Source organism: Tursiops truncatus, chromosome 9 (genome assembly GCF_011762595.2).
Source record: "Tursiops truncatus isolate mTurTru1 chromosome 9, mTurTru1.mat.Y, whole genome shotgun sequence".
Classification (NCBI taxonomy): Eukaryota; Metazoa; Chordata; class Mammalia; order Artiodactyla; family Delphinidae; genus Tursiops; species Tursiops truncatus.
In genome coordinates this window covers 48,455,703-48,473,483 of record NC_047042.1, presented here as the reverse complement: position 1 = coordinate 48,473,483, position 17,781 = coordinate 48,455,703, and the positions used below count along the sequence as shown (strand labels likewise).

Genomic DNA, 17,781 nt, shown 5'->3' with positions numbered 1-17,781 from the left:
GGAAGACAGTGTCTTCAGCCACTTTGGCTTCTGTGGTGGGAAGCAACACTTTTACAAGCTGAGAATGCCCCATAATAGGAAGTCCCTGGTTGCTGGCTACATAAAAACAACCAATGTCCACCAAGAAAGCCCAGCTTTGCCAATTTTCAGTACAATGGCAAGAACATACAACAAACTGAACGATGCCTTATCAGTATCTCTACTTAAAAATATGCTTTTATCGCCTGAAAATAGTGGGCTTTTCCCTTAAGTGTCATGTGATAAATTAGTGAACTTCAGCTTAACATGATCTCTTCATTTTCATAAACTTGTCCTCTTAAATATGATTGCACAAAAAATCAGTAGCTAGATTCTGTTTGCTTTTAAAATTTATCTTGAGAAAGTATGATGTATTTCAGATTGATCTAAATTGTATTTTAAAATTACGTCTTCCTTTGTGTATCAGATTACATTAATTCTTTCACTCAGTAAATATTTATCGAGCACCTGGGCCCTGGGAATAGACCAGGACACACAACAACCAGCCCCGATTCTCGTGGAACTAGTCATTTACTTTGCCTATAATTATATGTCCAGTTTTAATCCTTTGTTCCTTTGACCCCTCAACTTCAGGCATGGGAGTGAAGAACAGCAGAGTCTTTTCCATCCATTGCTGGGGAGTTTACCTCTTGTCTGTGTAGCTGTGAAACTGGTACAGGATCTGATGTTAAAAGTGAGTGAAACAAGTCTTCTTAAACTACCATAATCCTATGTGTTTTTCCTAGATTTGACTTTCCAATGGTGTTTATTACTGTTTTTAAGGATCTTATTCCTTGTATTAGTGGGTACAAGGCTTTGAAAAGGAGCAGCACACTTGAGGCCATACTATCTCCTTGTACAAGAACAGGTGTGACATAATTACCTGAATTTGGGGTATAAATTTAAGCTTAGTTCCTCTCTGATCTCTGTTCCCATTAATCCTCACCTATGTGTCTGAAGTGGTGCTACTTTAGTCTCCATTATGGAATTCCATAGATTGGAGTGGTTTTATTTCACAAGCCATTTTCTCCCATTTTTCTTAGTCTATAAGATATGAGAATAGGGCAAAGAACAGTTCACCTTTGCAAGAATATGGCCTGAAAAATTAGGTACTTTTTTTTTTTTTTTTTTTGCATCACGCGGGCCTCTCACTGTTGTGGCCTCTCCCGTTGTGGAGCACAGGCTCCGGACGCGCAGGCTCCGCGGCCATGGCTCACGGGCCCAGCTGCTCCGCGGCATGTGGGATCTTCCTGGACCAGGGCACGAACCCGTGTCCCCTGCATCGGCAGGCGGACTCTCAACCACTGCGCCACCAGGGAAGCCCTCAAGGTACTTTTTTTTCTTTAAAATGTTCTCCTCATGTTCATCTTCTTCATTCTATGTACAATTGTCCTCTTACTAAAGAAATACATTTAAGACTTCTTCATCTTTAATGTTTGCACTGTTAATATGTTGTGCCTAGCTGTGGGGCTTTGCTTCTTTTCTTTCCTTTATAACCTGTTTGCATCGTAGTGTGGCATATCGATCTGAGAACTCAGTAATTTTTTTCAATTTCTGGAGAATTTTCATTCATTATCTCTTTCAAAACTTGCCTCATTTCCATTTTCTCAATTTTCACTTTGGGAATATTAGATATATGTTGGAATTCTCATTTTACAAATCACTATAAATTCTATAATCCTGTGAACAGACCAGAAATTTTTAGCTCTGAAAATTCAAGGTAGACTTAAAGAGAAGAGTTACTAAGTTGCTAATATTTATCACTTGCCTTTCATGGATGAAAATGGACTGCCTGTTCTGAAAGATAAAAAATGAAGCTTCCATTTCCTCTGATTTACTTTTTCAGCAGATATCAAGATAACAGATGTGAAGAAAGTGATGACTATATTGTCAGTGGTAGCAAAGTGTGGGCCACCCAAGAATGCTATGCTCACTGGATGTGCATGTCTCCACTAGTATGGAACGTCCCATTCTCTGACCTTGATCTGGGTGCCACTGAAGTTCCCTGGTAAGTGAAAAGCCACCACTTACATTAATGACTAGGTGGGTTGCACATCTTGTTGTAGCGCTTTGAGTTACATGCAAACATCTTGGCTAAGGACAGTAGTCAAGTCTAGTTAGTCAGAAACAGAAAAAAAAAAATTCTTAAAACAACCTAGGTTTTCTGGAGTAGAATGCTCTACCCATCTGATCCCCTTGGGTCAGAGATGTTGATAAACCTCTTCTGTTTTTAAATGTGATTGGTGGTGGAAGAAGAGGAATATTAAATGGCTTTCCTCAACTCCTCTGCCTCTTGTGCCTGATTAAGTGGTGTCTGTCCTTGACCTCTTAGGCAGAGCGTTCAATTTTAGCCCATCTTCCTTCAGCTTTAAAAAGTCAAAAACATAAGAATTTTAAATTAGCAATAATTTTGGCCCCTAATTAGCCTAACGGCTACCGTACTGTGCCTCAGATATTCAGAGAAACTCAGCTCATAACTGAACTTGGAATGTTATTTATCATGCCACACATTTTTATTAAGGGCTTTCTATGGTCTCAGCACTGGAATTTTAGTGAGAGGTAATAAAAACGACATGTTCTCTAGTAGGAAACATCAACTTATTCACCAGACACTTCTGGAGATCTACTACAGTCTAATATTGGTAGACACCCTGTCCTCGGCATTCAGTTTTTCACCAAGCCTTCGGAAGAGGTCATTTCGTGGGAATTTTGAGGATGAAACAGTATGTAATCAGTAAAAAGAATGTATACTCATTGCTCTCCTTTAAAAAGCTCTCTGTGTGAATAGAACTATTTTAGTACTAACTTTAAATTGTTCAGTCACGAGAAGTAAATGCAAAGTAAAGATAGTTTAAGGGAGCAGAATAGCATACCCCATTCAGAAATTTGCTTGTCTTTCAAGCAATAACATAGAAGAGAATCCATTAATATTGAAGGAATTTTAATCTAATCGTATGGAATTGGTGTGTGTGTGTGCACACGCACACAAAACAAATTCAACTTACCTTTAAAAATGTTTAAATAATGTTCAAATAATTTAAACATAAATATACATTAATGTGAGATTAAAATATTTTAAGACTTTTTGAAGACACTAAGCATTAAATCTGTACGTAAGCAGACTAAAGCATTCCAGTCCAATAAATTTTCTGAAATACAGGTTATCTCACATAACAATTACACTCCAGTTTTCTTGAAAGTAAGAGAGCTTAGCTTATATGCTTTAAAGCCAATGGATTATTCAATAATGCAGAAAGCTTCATAAATTATCAACTTACAGGATGATTTATTCATTAATGAGATAAAGTTGAGGAATAATTATAAATACTTATAAAATATAAATTAATGACAGCAAAGTTTTTCATTATACAATATCTGTTTTATCTGGACTTTTACTTCAGCTGTGCTATGATTTTTCTGCTCATTTCCAAATTCACTGTAGGCATGAAAGAAGTCATAAATACTGATACAAGCAGATTCAGCTGTCTGCTTTCATGTGACTCACACCATGATAATGGATCTTTGAAAAAGCACAGTAAGAACAATTTTTATACAATTATGTATATAAAATTGATCCTTGTTGAAGTTGCAAAGTTGACCTATTAGTAAAAAGAAACCATTAAACATTAATTTTTCTTTTTAAGCGTTGTAAACACTTTGTAGAATACTAACATTTACAATGGATAATGTGGTTATATTTTGCATTATCCTTTACTATTAAAGTTACAGATGATTAATTAAGCTTTTGTGAATTTTCAAGTCTCACACCTAATATATGGATGATTTTTTTGGTCAAAAACATTTTATGTGTATTTCAATCTTTCTGTTCATTTTGAAGATTAGGAAAGATTATTTTAAGACCTGGACTTGGCCCTTTGCAGAGCTCTTCAGTGCATATAGTAGTCCTTTAAAGGTTCATGAAAAACTCGTCTCAAAGGGCGAGCAGGCGAGACCTGAACACCTCAGCTAAGGTAACATTTGTTTATAAAGAGGAAAGCTTTATAAAATATCCAGAACAATTCCTGCACTCTGTTTGAACATTTAACTGGAGGGAAAAGCATAGAGAACAACAATAATCAGCTACCTTTTAAAATATATAATTTGTACACAGTATTTGAACTACCAGAAAATGGGAGATCAATAAATGTAGCATGAGTTTACCCGTAAATATTGACAAAAGAAGTTGACATATGACATTGAAAAAAATATTATTCTGGTTAATTTATCAATTTAAGTTCATGTTGCCTGAGTTTTTTCCTATTAAAATGTAAGTGTGAGATTCTCATTTAGGAAACAAATAACTTCTACATTTTTAAAAAGAATATTTATCATCAATGTAACCAGTGGTATACTAGAGCCAGCTTGTACCACATTATTAGATCCAGTTGTCCGTCTGTTTTCATAACTCTGTTCAGTGCTGTTACATTTGGTAGCTTGAAATCAAGTGTGGTGGAAATATTTATACCACAGAAATTAAAAATTACTATGAATCAATCCCCCCACCCCCAAGAGAGCTGGTTTACCACTATATATCATTAAATATAAATATATAATGAAAAAAATGTGAAATTTGCTTGGAGTCAAAATCTAACATTCCAGTAGGGGAATGTTTTCGTTTTTTGTTTTCAGTGAAGGTTACAAAAGATTAATGTGATTCTTATCAAAATTCACTATGCTTTATTAAAATATTATCAAAGTATGTTGAAGTTCATCAGAAAGAATAAATTGAATAGATATGTGCTGGCTATTAATATGCTATGAAACTACAATAATTAAAATAGTGTGGTATTGGTGCAAGGATAAAGAAAGTGAATGGAACAAAATACATATACAAGAAAATGACCCTGTCATGTACTGTAACAACATATAAGGAGAAAAAAAAGGTGTTAATATTTACTGTGGGAATAACTGGTTGGCACTTCGTAAATTAAAAATAAAATCATTTGTGCCCCTCACCTCATACCATTAATCAATATTTCAAAATAGAAGAAAGTTAAAAATTTAACTATAGAAAAAGTAAAAAGGAAATGGAGTGTTTATAACTTTTTAGCAAGTAGAAAACTAAGCTCTCTCCCTCCAAAATTCTGCTTCCAGAAAGTTAAAAAATCTGTTGTTCTCACTCCAATAATTCAAGCCAGATACACTCAAAAGTCACAGGTTTTAAAAAAAATACCATCAGATTGCCAAGGATACAAAGAAACATAAATGAACTAAATTCCAGAAAATGATGACTCTTCCCAGAAAAGACCAACAGCTGCTTTTATCCTTGGCAGGATTTTGAGAGCGGGAGAAAGCAGCCAAAATTCTGTCTGGCTGGTGTGATTAAAATTCCCAAGTGCCCATCCACAGACCCACAAAAGCAACAGCCACCATTGAGTGCCAGGAACCCATTTGAAGTTCTTTATAAGGAATATCATTTTTTAAATCATAATAACCCTATGAGTGTATTACTGCTACCTATATACAATTTTTATTCCTGTTTTACAAATAAAGTAACTGAGGTGGAGAGGTCATCAGCCCAAAGTTACGATGTGAATGGTGGAGCCAGGATTTATGCTCAGGCAGTGTGACTGCACAGCTTTCAGTCTTAGCTATGATGCTATTCCACTTCCCAGTAAATATTGAGTCAAAGTTTATCCATCAATATGGCCTGATAAACATATTTTTGCTAACTGAATAAACCCAAATTTATCAAGCACTTTTCCCACTTTTTCTACAAGGAAGCAAATTCAATACATATAATTAGAAATTTAAGAGCACTGAAAAATTAGGAAAACTAATTTGGTAGAAACAGAAGCTTTTTATGGGTGCAGGTGCTAGGGTTTTCTGCTCCAGAATTCTGATGCTTCAAATGTTGCCCATTTGTTTTAGATTTGACGACGATTCTCTGGTCAAGAATTAATTTACATGCTGATTTAAATTCTATCACTATTATGTATAATTCTCCCTTTCCTCATTGTGGAAACCTATGCCTGGCATCTGTAAGGGATGGAGCAGGTAAGTTAAACTTTCTATTATTTGCAAATGTGTCAGCACACTTCCAAAGACCAACTCCTAGTGAAATGAAGTGACCAGGTATTTTTGCGGAAAAAACTTTGGACACTTGAGATTTTTCTAAAGCTGCTTTCCCATTTAAAATATAGGATTTATAGTGTGTTACCCACCACCCAACCACCTACAAATCTTATGCTGTTTGACTAAAAATTCAAAATAATGTGAATATTTTGTTCAGTTATTACAATCAACCTCCCCAACACCAATAGCAATAAAGTCCTTTTCAGATTTAGCAATGAGTTTGTAAAGGATTATGAAGAATTAGAACTTGTCCATATTTGATGTTTTCCCAAAATTTTATTTCTCGAAGTACTTTTTCCTAGGGGTCCCTAAGCAGAAGGAAGAAAGAGGTGCTGGCAGAAGGATCCCTGATAGGGCAGAGACAGACCTTTCCAGAGTTCCCTGCCTGCCAGGAATCTCAGCAAAGGCAGTAATGGGGAGGGGTGATATAAAATGCTGGTTAGGGACCTATTTTAGGCAGCTCTTAAAAAAGAATTGTAAAATATGAAATGCTGGATAATGCAGTGATGAGAATCACTTTTACATCACCCCAAACCCCTTTTCCTGAAATCCTCCCGTCCTTGATAATAGCCAACATTGAAATAGTGTTTTAATACTTTACAAAGTACTTTCTTATAATAGCCAAACCTTAATCTTGAAATCCATCCTTCTCTTGCCATCATTGCTTTTCCTGAGGCTTTGATCTCACCTATTTCCATTGTTGATTCTCTTGTTTCCATTTCTGGTCATTTATTTTAGCCTTCTGTTCTTCCCTTTTCTGCAATTTTAATTATTGACAATGATTTTTGAGTTTTCTCTGAGCTCTGATGTTACATAGTTGGCAGAGGACACAGTTAAATAATTCTTGAAAAACAATCTCTAATTGATACAAATTTCCACTTGGAGGTCATATCCTCACCTCAAACTTACTGTCTTGCCCTTAAATTTACTCCCTTTTCTGACATGTCTGTTCATGATATGGAGAACTAACATTTATTGAGTCATTATCATATGTCAAGCACTTTCCAATATATTATCTTCCTCTCACAATAATCTTATGAAATAGATGATTAAATGAAGAAACAGGCCCCCAAACACTGAGTAAGTGAAGGAATGGAGATTTGAACCCAGGTCATCTATCCCAAACCAGTGTCCCTCACCTCACACCTCAGGCCTGTCTCTTACATGCTGTCACTTAACCCTCTCAGCTCTAGAGTTTTAACCTGTCAGGTGGAGGCCCAAATAACAACAAGCGGAGCAAGAAAAGATAGGCCTAAATTTGATAGGTTAAGTAGGGATGAGCAAAAAAGGATTGCAAACTCAGCAAAATCAAAAATTTTTAAATAAATTTTTTTAAATAGATTTTTAAATAAAAATTTAAAGAATTAAAGAGAATTTTGAAACCAGTCATGATTCATCTCATTTGTTTGCAGCAAGTTCTGAAATAATACAAATATGTTAAGCTTTCCTGAGTTTGTTCTGAGTTTTCAGAACCACTTCTCAGTCTATAGAGGAAAAAAAAAGAGAGAGAGAGACTTGAACAAAGAAGCAACAAAGTCAATTAATATATTTCATTAAAAATTTTATTTTTGGAGCCCATAAATGGGCAAATTCCAAAATAGTAGCAATACGGAGTATTTCACATTTTAATATCTTTCTATTCAACAGTCCACTTTTGTATTTTATTTTCTGTAGACAAATGCACTAGATTAAAGTAACAGTGCCCTTAACTGCAAGGTCAATGCCTGAGTATTTCCAATATTTATTCTGAGCACATAATAAAGCAGAGGCAATTACTTTTCTTGAACATTTTATTTCCATTCAGAGCTTAGCAATTACTTTAGCTTCACATTATTCTGTCATAAATGATAACCAAATGGCCTAAGTAGCTAAAATCATAAAACTATTATAAGCCAAGTCAATGGTATATATATAAAGTTAATAGAAAATGACAACTATACGGGTACACATTTGTTTTGAACCTTACTAGAAATATGCCAAAATAACAAGTTTTATTAAAGAATGAGGTCCTTGGGCAGAAGCAGAAGAAGAGTCATATCATCAAAAATTATTAGGAAACCTGTAGGTAAAAAGAAATCAGCCTACAATTTTAACCAAATAAAGGAGAAAAGGAGAGTACGTCATCAGGGGTGATGACAGTTCAGGAAAATACATTTACCATCCATCACAAACTTTCTCACCACCTCAAGAGCTCAGCACAAGGCTCTCCAGGCATTGTTATTTTGCCACTAAGTTTCTTTATGTGGAACATAAACCTACATTTATGGTAACAACAGGATATTATACTGCTATTTAACCTGACGGCAAAAAACAGGAAAAAAACTTATTAGGGCCAGGCTGACCTCGGACCATCTCAATACCCCTGAAAATAGGGGCAAAAAATGAATCATTAAGAAACAGTATTCAAAGAGCACTGTATTATCTAATGTGATTTATAAAACAAGTAAAATTCAGTAATGTTCGATGGAAAATGCCATAGTGTTATTTGAAATTTAGGAATGTTTTGATGCTGATTTTTTACTGAAGTGGTACTCCAAGCCGTTAAGTTGGAACAAATTCCAAACTCAGTGACTTGCATCACCTCAGTTTAATAATCCAATAAATGACAAAAAAGACGAACAATGAAAACAGCATCATATAGCACAGCAGCTTTGTTTGGCTCCCTCTGGATAAAATCTTCAGTTTTCCCATGGTTTTACCTAGAAATCCAGTTGTAGAATCAAACTGTGAATCCTATGAGGAGAAAAGGAAAACAAAATATACTAGTTGAATTCTAATATTCTACACATGCATATTTAAGTAATTTAATATACTGTTATTAGAATACATTTTTAATGACATTTTCTATGTTTAATCAATTCAGGACTCTGTTTATAACTTAATCAGCTTGATTACTCCATGCAAAATAATTTTCTCAATAAATAAAAAGCTCTTTCATTATCCAATAAACATTCTTTCAGCTCGGGAGCAATTCAAAACCCCAAAGTATTTAGGTCTTATTCCAATTATGTGGATTAAAAAATATTAATAAAGTAAGTAGTTTATCTACTATCACACAGGTTTTTTCCCACTTTTTGTTGGGGCATTGCTCAGGTCAAATGGTGGGCTGCTTCCCAGTACAGAATTCAACCAAAATTTAATATGGTTAGCAGTTAAATGTACCTTTACTTTTAAGATCCTTTTATTTACGTAGTTGACTTAGAAGGTCAGCAGAGTCTATTAAAAGTTAAGAGAGTATCACGTAGAGGTGGTAAAATGTGGTACAGACTACAAATATGGATGGGGAAAAACGACCACCATGGGTGTGGAGGAAACGGAACCCTCTTGCACTGTTGACGGGAATGTAAATTGATACAGCCACTATGGACAACAGTATGGCGGTTCCTTAGAAAACTAAAAGTTGAACTACCATATGAACCAGCAATCACACTACTGGGCATATACCCTGAGAAAACCATAATTCAAAAAGAGTCATGGGGAACTTCCGGGAAGATGGCGGAAGAGTAAGACGCGGAGATCACCTTCCTCCCCACAGATACACCAGAAATACATCTACGCGTGGAATAACTCCTACGGAGCACCTACTGAACGCTGGCAGAAGACCTCAGACCTCCCAAAAGGCAAGGAACCCCCCACGTACCTGGTTAGGGCAAAAGAAAAAACTAAACAGAGACAAAAGGATAGGGACGGGTCCTGCACCAGTGGGAGAGAGCTGTGAAGGAGGAAAAGTGTCCACACACTAGGAAGCCCCTTCGCGGGCGGAGACTTCGGGTGGCAGAGTGGGGGAGCTTGGGAGCCGCGGAGGAGAGCACAGCAACAGGGGTGTGGAGGGCAAAGCGGAGAGATTCCAGCGCAGAGGATTGGACTGACCGGCACTCACCAGCCGAGAGGCTTGTCTGCTACCGGGGCAGGCGGGGCTGGGAGCTGAGGCTCCGGCTTCTGTCGGAGCGCCGGGAGAGGACTGAGGTTGGCGGCGTGAACACAGCCTGCAGGGCGTTAGTGCACTGCAGCTAGCCGGGAGGGAGTCCTGGGAAAAGTCTGGACCTGCCAAAGAGGCAAGAGACTTTTTCTTCGCTCTTTGTTTCCTAGTGCACGAGGAGAGGGGATTAAGAACGCTGCTTAAGAGAGCTCCAGAGACGGGCGCGAGCCGCAGCTAAAAATGTGGAACCCAGAGGATCCAGGGACAACTCCCCCAGGAGAATGCACAGCACGCCTCAGGCTAGCAATGTCACGCCGGCCTCTGCCGCCGCAGGCCCGCCCCACACTCCGTGACCCTCCCTACCGCTGGCCTGAGTGAGCCAGAGCCTCCGAATCAGCGCCTCCTTTAACCCCGTCCTGTCTGAGCAAAGAACAGATGCCCTCCGGCGACCAACACGCACAGGCAGGGCCAAATCCAAAGCTGAGCCCCTAGAAACTGTGAGAACAAAGAAGAGAAAGGGAAATCTCTCCCAGCAGCCTCAGAAGCAGCGGATTAAAGCTCCACAACGATGTACCCTGCATCTGTGGAATACATGAATAGACAACAAATCATCCCAAATTAAGGAGCCCTGTGCATGAAAGGCTCTCGGTGCTGCAGCCAGGAGTCAGTGCTGTGCCTCTGAGGTGGGAGAGCCAACTTCAGGACACTGGTCCACAAGAGGCCTCCCAGCTGCACATAATATCAAACAGCAAAAATCTCCCAGAGATCTCCATCTCAAAGCCAGCACCCAGCTTCACTCAACGACCAGCAATCTACAGGGCTGGACATCCTATGCCAAACAACTAGCAAGACAGGAACACAGCCCCACCCATTAGCAGAGAGGCTGCCCAAAATCAAGTCTACAGACACCCCAAAACACACCACCAGATGTGGACCTGCCCACCAGAAAGACAAGATCCAGCCTCATCCACCAGAACACAGGCACTAGTCCCCTCCACCAGGAAGCCTACACAACCCACTGAACCAACCTTAGCCACTGGGGACAGACACAAAAAACAAGAACTACGAACCTTCAGCCTGCAAAAAGGAGACCCTAAACACAGTAAGATAAGCAAAATGAGAAGACAGAAAAACACACAGCAGATGAAGGAGCAAGATAAAAAACCCACCAGACCTAACAAATGAAGAGGAAATAGGCAGTCTACCTGAAAAAGAATTCAGAATAATGATAGTAAAGATGATCCAAAATCTTGGAAATAGAATGGACAAAATGCAAGAATCAGTTAAAAAGGACCTAGAAGAACTAAAGATGAAACAAACAATGATGAACAACACAATAAATGAAATGAAAAATACTCTAGATGGGATCAATAGCAGAATAACTGAGGCAGAAGAACGGATAAGTGACCTGGAAGATAAAATAGTGGAAATAACTAGTGCAGAGCAGAATAAAGAAAAAAGAATGAAAAGAACTGAGGACAGTCTCAGAGACCTCTGGAACAATATTAAACGCACCAACATTCGAATTATAGGGGTTCCAGAAGAAGAAGAGAAAAAGAAAGGGACTGAGAAAATATTTGAAGAGATTATAGTTGAAAACTTCCCTAATATGGGAAAGGAAATAGTTAATCAAGTCCAGGAAGCACAGAGAGTCCCATACAGGATAAATCCTAGGAGAAATACGCCAAGACACATATTAATCAAACTGTCAAAAATTAAATACAAAGAAAACATATTAAAAGCAGCAAGGGAAAAACAACAAATAACACACAAGGGAATCCCCATAAGGTTAACAGCTGATCTTTCAGCACAAACTCTGCAAGCCAGAAGGGAGTAGCAGGACATATTGAAAGTGTTGAAGGAGAAAAACCTGCAAGCAAGATTACTCTACCCAGCAAGGATCTCATTCAGATTTGATGGAGAAATTAAAACCTTTACAGACAAGCAAAAGCTGAGAGAGTTCAGTACCACCAAACCAGCTCTACAACAACTGCTAAAGGAAATTCTCTAGGCAAGAAACACAAAAGAAGGAAAAGACCTACAATAACGAACCCAAAACCATTAAGAAAATGGGAATGGGAACACACATATCGATAATTACCTTAAATGTAAATGGATTATATGCTCCCACCAAAAGACACAGATTGGCTGAATGGATACAAAAACAGGACGCATATATTTGCTGTCTACAAGAGACCCACTTCAGACCTAGAGACACATACAGACTGAAAGTAAGGGGATGGAAAAAAGTATTTCATGCAAATGGAAACCAAAAGAAAGCTGGAGTAGCAATTCTCATATCAGACAAAACAGACTTTAAAACAAAGACTATTAGAAGAGACAAAGAAGGACACTACTTAATGATCAAGGGATCAATCCAAGAAGAAGATATAACAATTGTAAATATTTATGCACCCAACATAGCAGCACCTCAATACATAAGGCAAATACTGACAGCCATGAAAGGGGAAATTGACAGTAACACATTCATAGTAGGGGACTTTAACACCCCACTTTCACCAAAGGACAGATCATCCAAAATGAAAATAAATAACGAAACACAAGCTTTAAATGATACATTAAACGAGATGGACTTAATTGATATTTATAGGACATTCCATCCAAAAACAACAGAATACACATTTTTCTCTAGTGCTCATGGAACATTCTCCAGGATAGATCATATCTTGGGTCACAAATCAAGCCTTGGTAATTTTAAGAAAATTGAAATTGTATCAAGTATCTTTTCCGACCACAACGCTATGAGACTCGATATCAATTACAGGAAAAGATCCGTAAAAAATACAAACACATGGAGGCTAAACAATACACTACTTAATAACGAAGTGATCACTGAAGAAATCAAAGAGGAAATAAAAAAATACCTAGAAACAAATGACAATGGAGACACGACGACTCAAAATCTATGGGATGCAGCAAAAGCAGTTCTAAGAGGGAAGTTATAGCAATACAATCCTACCTTAAGGAACAGGAAACATCTCGAATAAACAACCTAACCTTGCACCTAAAGCAATTAGAGAAAGAAGAACAAAAAAACCCCAAAGAGAGCAGAAGGAAAGAAATCATAAAAATCAGATCAGAAATAAATGAAAAGGAAATGAAGGAAACGATAGCAAAGATCAATAAAACTAAAAGGTGGTTCTTTGAAAGGATGAATAAAATTGAAAAACCATTAGCAAGACTCATCAAGAGAAAAAGGGAGAAGACTCAAATCAATAGAATTAGAAATGAAAAAGGAGAAGTAACAACTGACACTGCAGAAATACAAAAGATCATGAGAGATTACTACAAGCAACTCTATGCCGATAAAATGGACAACCTGGAAGAAATGGACAAATTCTTAGAAAGGCACAACCTGCCAAGACTGAATCAGGAAGAAATAGAAAATGTGAACAGATCAATCACAAGCACTGAAATTGAAACTATGATTAAAAATCTTCCAACAAGCAAAAGCCCAGGACCAGATGGCTTCACAGGCAAATTCTATCAAACATTTAGAGAAGAGCTAACACCTATCCTTCTCAAACTCTTCCAAAATATAGGAGAGGGAGGAACACTCCCAAACTCATTCTATGAGGCCACCATCACCCTGATACCAAAACCAGACAAGGATGTCACAAAGAAAGAAAACTACAGGCCAATATCACTGATGAACATAGACGCAAAGATCCTCAACAAAATACTAGCAAACAGAATCCAACAGCACATTAAGAGGATCATACACCATGATCAAGTGTGGTTTATTCCAGGTATGCAAGGATTCTTCAATATACGCAAATCAATCAACGTGATACACCACATTAACAAATTGAAGGAGAAAAACCATATGATCATCTCAATAGATGCAGAGAAAGCTTTTGACAAAATTCAACACCCATTTATGATAAAAACCCTGCAGAAAGTAGGCATAGAGGGAACTTTCCTCAACATAATAAAGGCCATATATGACAAACCCACAGCCAACATCGTCCTCAATGGTGAAAAACTGAAAGCATTTCCACTAAGATCAGGAACAAGACAAGGTTGCCCACTCTCACCACTCTTATTCAACATAGTTTTGGAAGTTTTAGCCACAGCAATCAGAGAAGAAAAGGAAATAAAAGGAATCCAAATCGGAAAAGAAGAAGTAAAGCTGTCACTCTTTGCAGATGACATGATACCATACATAGAGAATCCTAAAGATGCTACCAGAAAACTACTAGAGCTAATCAATGAATTTGGTGAAGTAGCAGGATACAAAATTAATGCACAGAAATCTCTGGCATTCCTATACACTAAGGATGAAAAATCTGAAAGTGAAATCAAGAAAACACTCCTATTTACCATTGCAACAAAAAGAATAAAATATCTAGGAATAAACCTACCTAAGGAGACAAAAGACCTGTATGCAGAAAATTATAAGACACTGATGAAAGAAATTAAAGATGATACAAATAGATGGAGAGATATACCATGTTCTTGGATTGGAAGAATCAACATTGTGAAAATGACTCTACTACCCAAAGCAATCTATAGATTCAATGCAATCCCTATCAAACTACCACTGGCATTTTTCACAGAACTAGAACAAAAAATTTCGCAATTTGTATGGAAACACAGAAGACCCCAAATAGCCAAAGCAATCTTGGGAAAGAAAAACGGAGCTGGAGGAATCAGGCTTCCTGACTTCAGACTACTACTGACCTTCAGACTACTACTATACTACAAAGCTATAGTAATCAAGACAATATGGTACTGGCACCAAAACAGAAATATAGATCAATGGAACAGGATAGACACCCCAGAGATAAACCCACGCACATATGGTCACCTTATCTTTGACAAAGGAGGCAGGAATGTACAGTGGAGAAAGGACAGCCTATTCAATAAGTGGTGCTGGGAAAACTGGACAGCTACATGTAAAAGTATGAGATTAGATCACTCCCTAACACCATACACAAAAATAAGCACAAAATGGATTAAAGACCTAAATGTAAGACCAGAAACTATCAAACTCTTAGAGGAAAACATAGGCAGGACACTCTATGACATAAATCACAGCAAGGTCCTTTTTGACCCACCTCCTAGAGAAATGGAAATAAAAACAAAAGTAAACAAATGGGACCTAATGAAACTTAAAAGCTTTTGCGCAGCAAAGAAAACCATAAACAAGACCAAAAGACAACCCTCAGAATGGGAGAAAATATTTGCAAATGAAGCAACTGACAAAGGATTAATCTCCAAAATTTATAAGCAGCTCATGCAGCTTAATAACAAAAAAACAAACAACCCAATCCAAAAATGGGCAGAAGACTAAATAGACATTTCTCCAAAGAAGATATACAGACTGCCAACAAACACATGAAAGAATGCTCAACATCACTAATCATTAGAGAAATGCAAATCAAAACTACAATGAGATATCATCTCACACCAGTCAGAATGGCCATCATCAAGAAATCTAGAAACAATAAATGCTGGAGAGGGTGTGGAGAAACGGGAACCCTCTTACACTGTTGGTGGGAATGTAAATTGATACAGCCACTGTGGAGAACAGTATGGAGGTTCCTTAAAAAGCTACAAATAGAAATACCATATGACCCAGCAATCCCACTACTGGGCATATATCCTGAGAAACCCAAAATTCAAAGAGTCATGTACCAAAATGTTCATTGCAGCTCTATTTACAATAGCCCAGAGATGGAAACAACCTAAGTGTCCATCATCGAATGAATGGATAAAGAAGATGTGGCACATATATACAGTGGAATATTACTCAGCCATAAAAAGAAACGAAATTGAGCTATCTGTAATGAGGTGGATAGACCTAGAGTCTGTCATACAGAGTGAAGTAAGTCAGAAAGAGAGACAAATACCGTATGCTAACACATATATGGAATTTAAGAAAAAAAAATGTCATGAAAAACCTAGGGGCGAAACAGGAATAAAGACACAGACTTACTAGATAATGGACTTGAGGCTATGGGGAGGGGGAAGGGTAAACCGTGACAAAGCGAGAAAGAGGCATGGACATATATACACTACCAAACGTAAGGTAGATAGCTAGTTGGAAGCAGCCGCATAGCACAGGGAGATCAGCTCGGTGCTTTGTGACCGCCTGGAGGGGTGGGATAGGGAGGGTGGGAGGGAGGGAGACGCAAGCGGGAAGAGATATGGGAACATATGTATATATATAACTGATTCATTTTGTTGTGAATTTGAAACTAACATACCATTGTAAAGCAATTATACTCCAATAAAGATGTTAAAAAAAAATAAAATAAAAAATTAAAAAAAAAAGAGTCATGTACCACAATGTTCATTGCAGCTCTATTTACAATAGCCAGGACATGGAAGCAACCTAAGTGCCCATCAACAGATGAATGGATAAAGAAGATGTGGCACATATATACCATGGATTATTACTAAGCCATAAAAAGAAACGAAATTGAGCTATTTGTAATGAGATGGATGGACCTAGAGCCTGTCATACAGAGTGAAGTAAGTCAGAAAGAGAAAGGCAAATACCGTATACTAACACATATATACGGGATTTAAGAAAAAAAAATGTCATGAAGAACCGAGGGGTAAGACAGGAATAAAGACACAGACCTACTAGAGGATGGACTTGAGGATATGCGGAGGGGGAAGGGTAAGCTGTGACAAAGTGAGAGAGTGGCATGGACATATATACACTACCAAACATAAAATAGATAGCTAGTGGGAAGCAGCCACATAGCACAGGGAGATCAGCTCAGTGCTCTGTGATCACCTAGAGGGGTGGGATAGGGAGGGTGGGAGGGAGACGCAAGAGGGAAGAGATATGGGAACATACGTATATGTATAACTGATTCACTTTGTTATAAAGCAGAAACTAACACACCATTGTAAAGCAATTATACTCCAATAAAGATGTAAACAAAAAAGATGTGGCACATATATACAATGGAATATTAGCCATAAAAAACGAAACTGAGTTATTTGTAGTGAGATGGATGGACCTAGGGTCTGTCATACAGAGTGAAGTAAGTCAGAAAAACAAATACCCTATGCTAACACATATATATGGAATCTAAAAAAAAAAAAAAGGTTCTGAGGAACCTAGGGGCAGGACAGGAATAAAGACGTAGACATAGAGAATGGACTTGAGGACACAGGGAGGGGGAAGTGTAAGCTGGGACGAAGTGAGAGAGTGGCATGGACATATATACACTACCAAATGTAAAATAGATAGTGGGAAGCAGCCACATAGCACAGGGAGATCAGCTCTATGCTTTGTGACCACCTAGAGATGTTGGATAGGGAGGGTGAAGGGAGATGCAAAACAGAGGGGATATGGGGATATATGTATACGTATAGCTGATTCAGTTTTTTATACAGCAAAAACTAACACACCACTGTAAAGCAATTATACTCCAATAAAGATGTTAAAAAAAAAAACAGCTAGAAAAGTCCTTAAGATGAGAGAACTAGGATTGACGGGAAGATGGCGGAAGAGTAAGACGCGGAGATCACCTTCCTCCCCACAGATACACCAGAAATACATCTACACGTGGAACAACTACACCAGAAATACATCTACACGTGGAACAACTCCTACAGAACACCTACTGAATGCTGGCAGAAGACCTCAGACCTCCCAAAAGGAAACAAACCCCCCACGTACCTTGGTAGGGAAAATGAAAGAAGAATAAACAGAGACAAAAGGATAGGGACGGGACCTGCACCAGTGGGAGGGAGATGTGAAGGAGGAAAGCTTTCCACACACT

At 37.9% G+C, this 17,781-nt stretch overlaps 1 protein-coding gene across 1 annotated transcript in view; it reads right to left on the bottom strand.

Annotated features, from left to right (window-relative positions):
* Nucleotides 1–7,637: 7,637 nt before the first annotated feature.
* BET1 (Bet1 golgi vesicular membrane trafficking protein) overlaps nt 7,638–17,781 on the bottom strand; it is a 31,242-nt gene continuing 21,098 nt past the window's right edge. Inside the window, exon 4 of the mRNA XM_033863059.2 lies at nt 7,638–8,826. Coding sequence (XP_033718950.1) covers nt 8,671–8,826 — 156 coding nt within the window. The 3' untranslated portion in view covers nt 7,638–8,670. The remainder of the gene's footprint in view (nt 8,827–17,781) is intronic.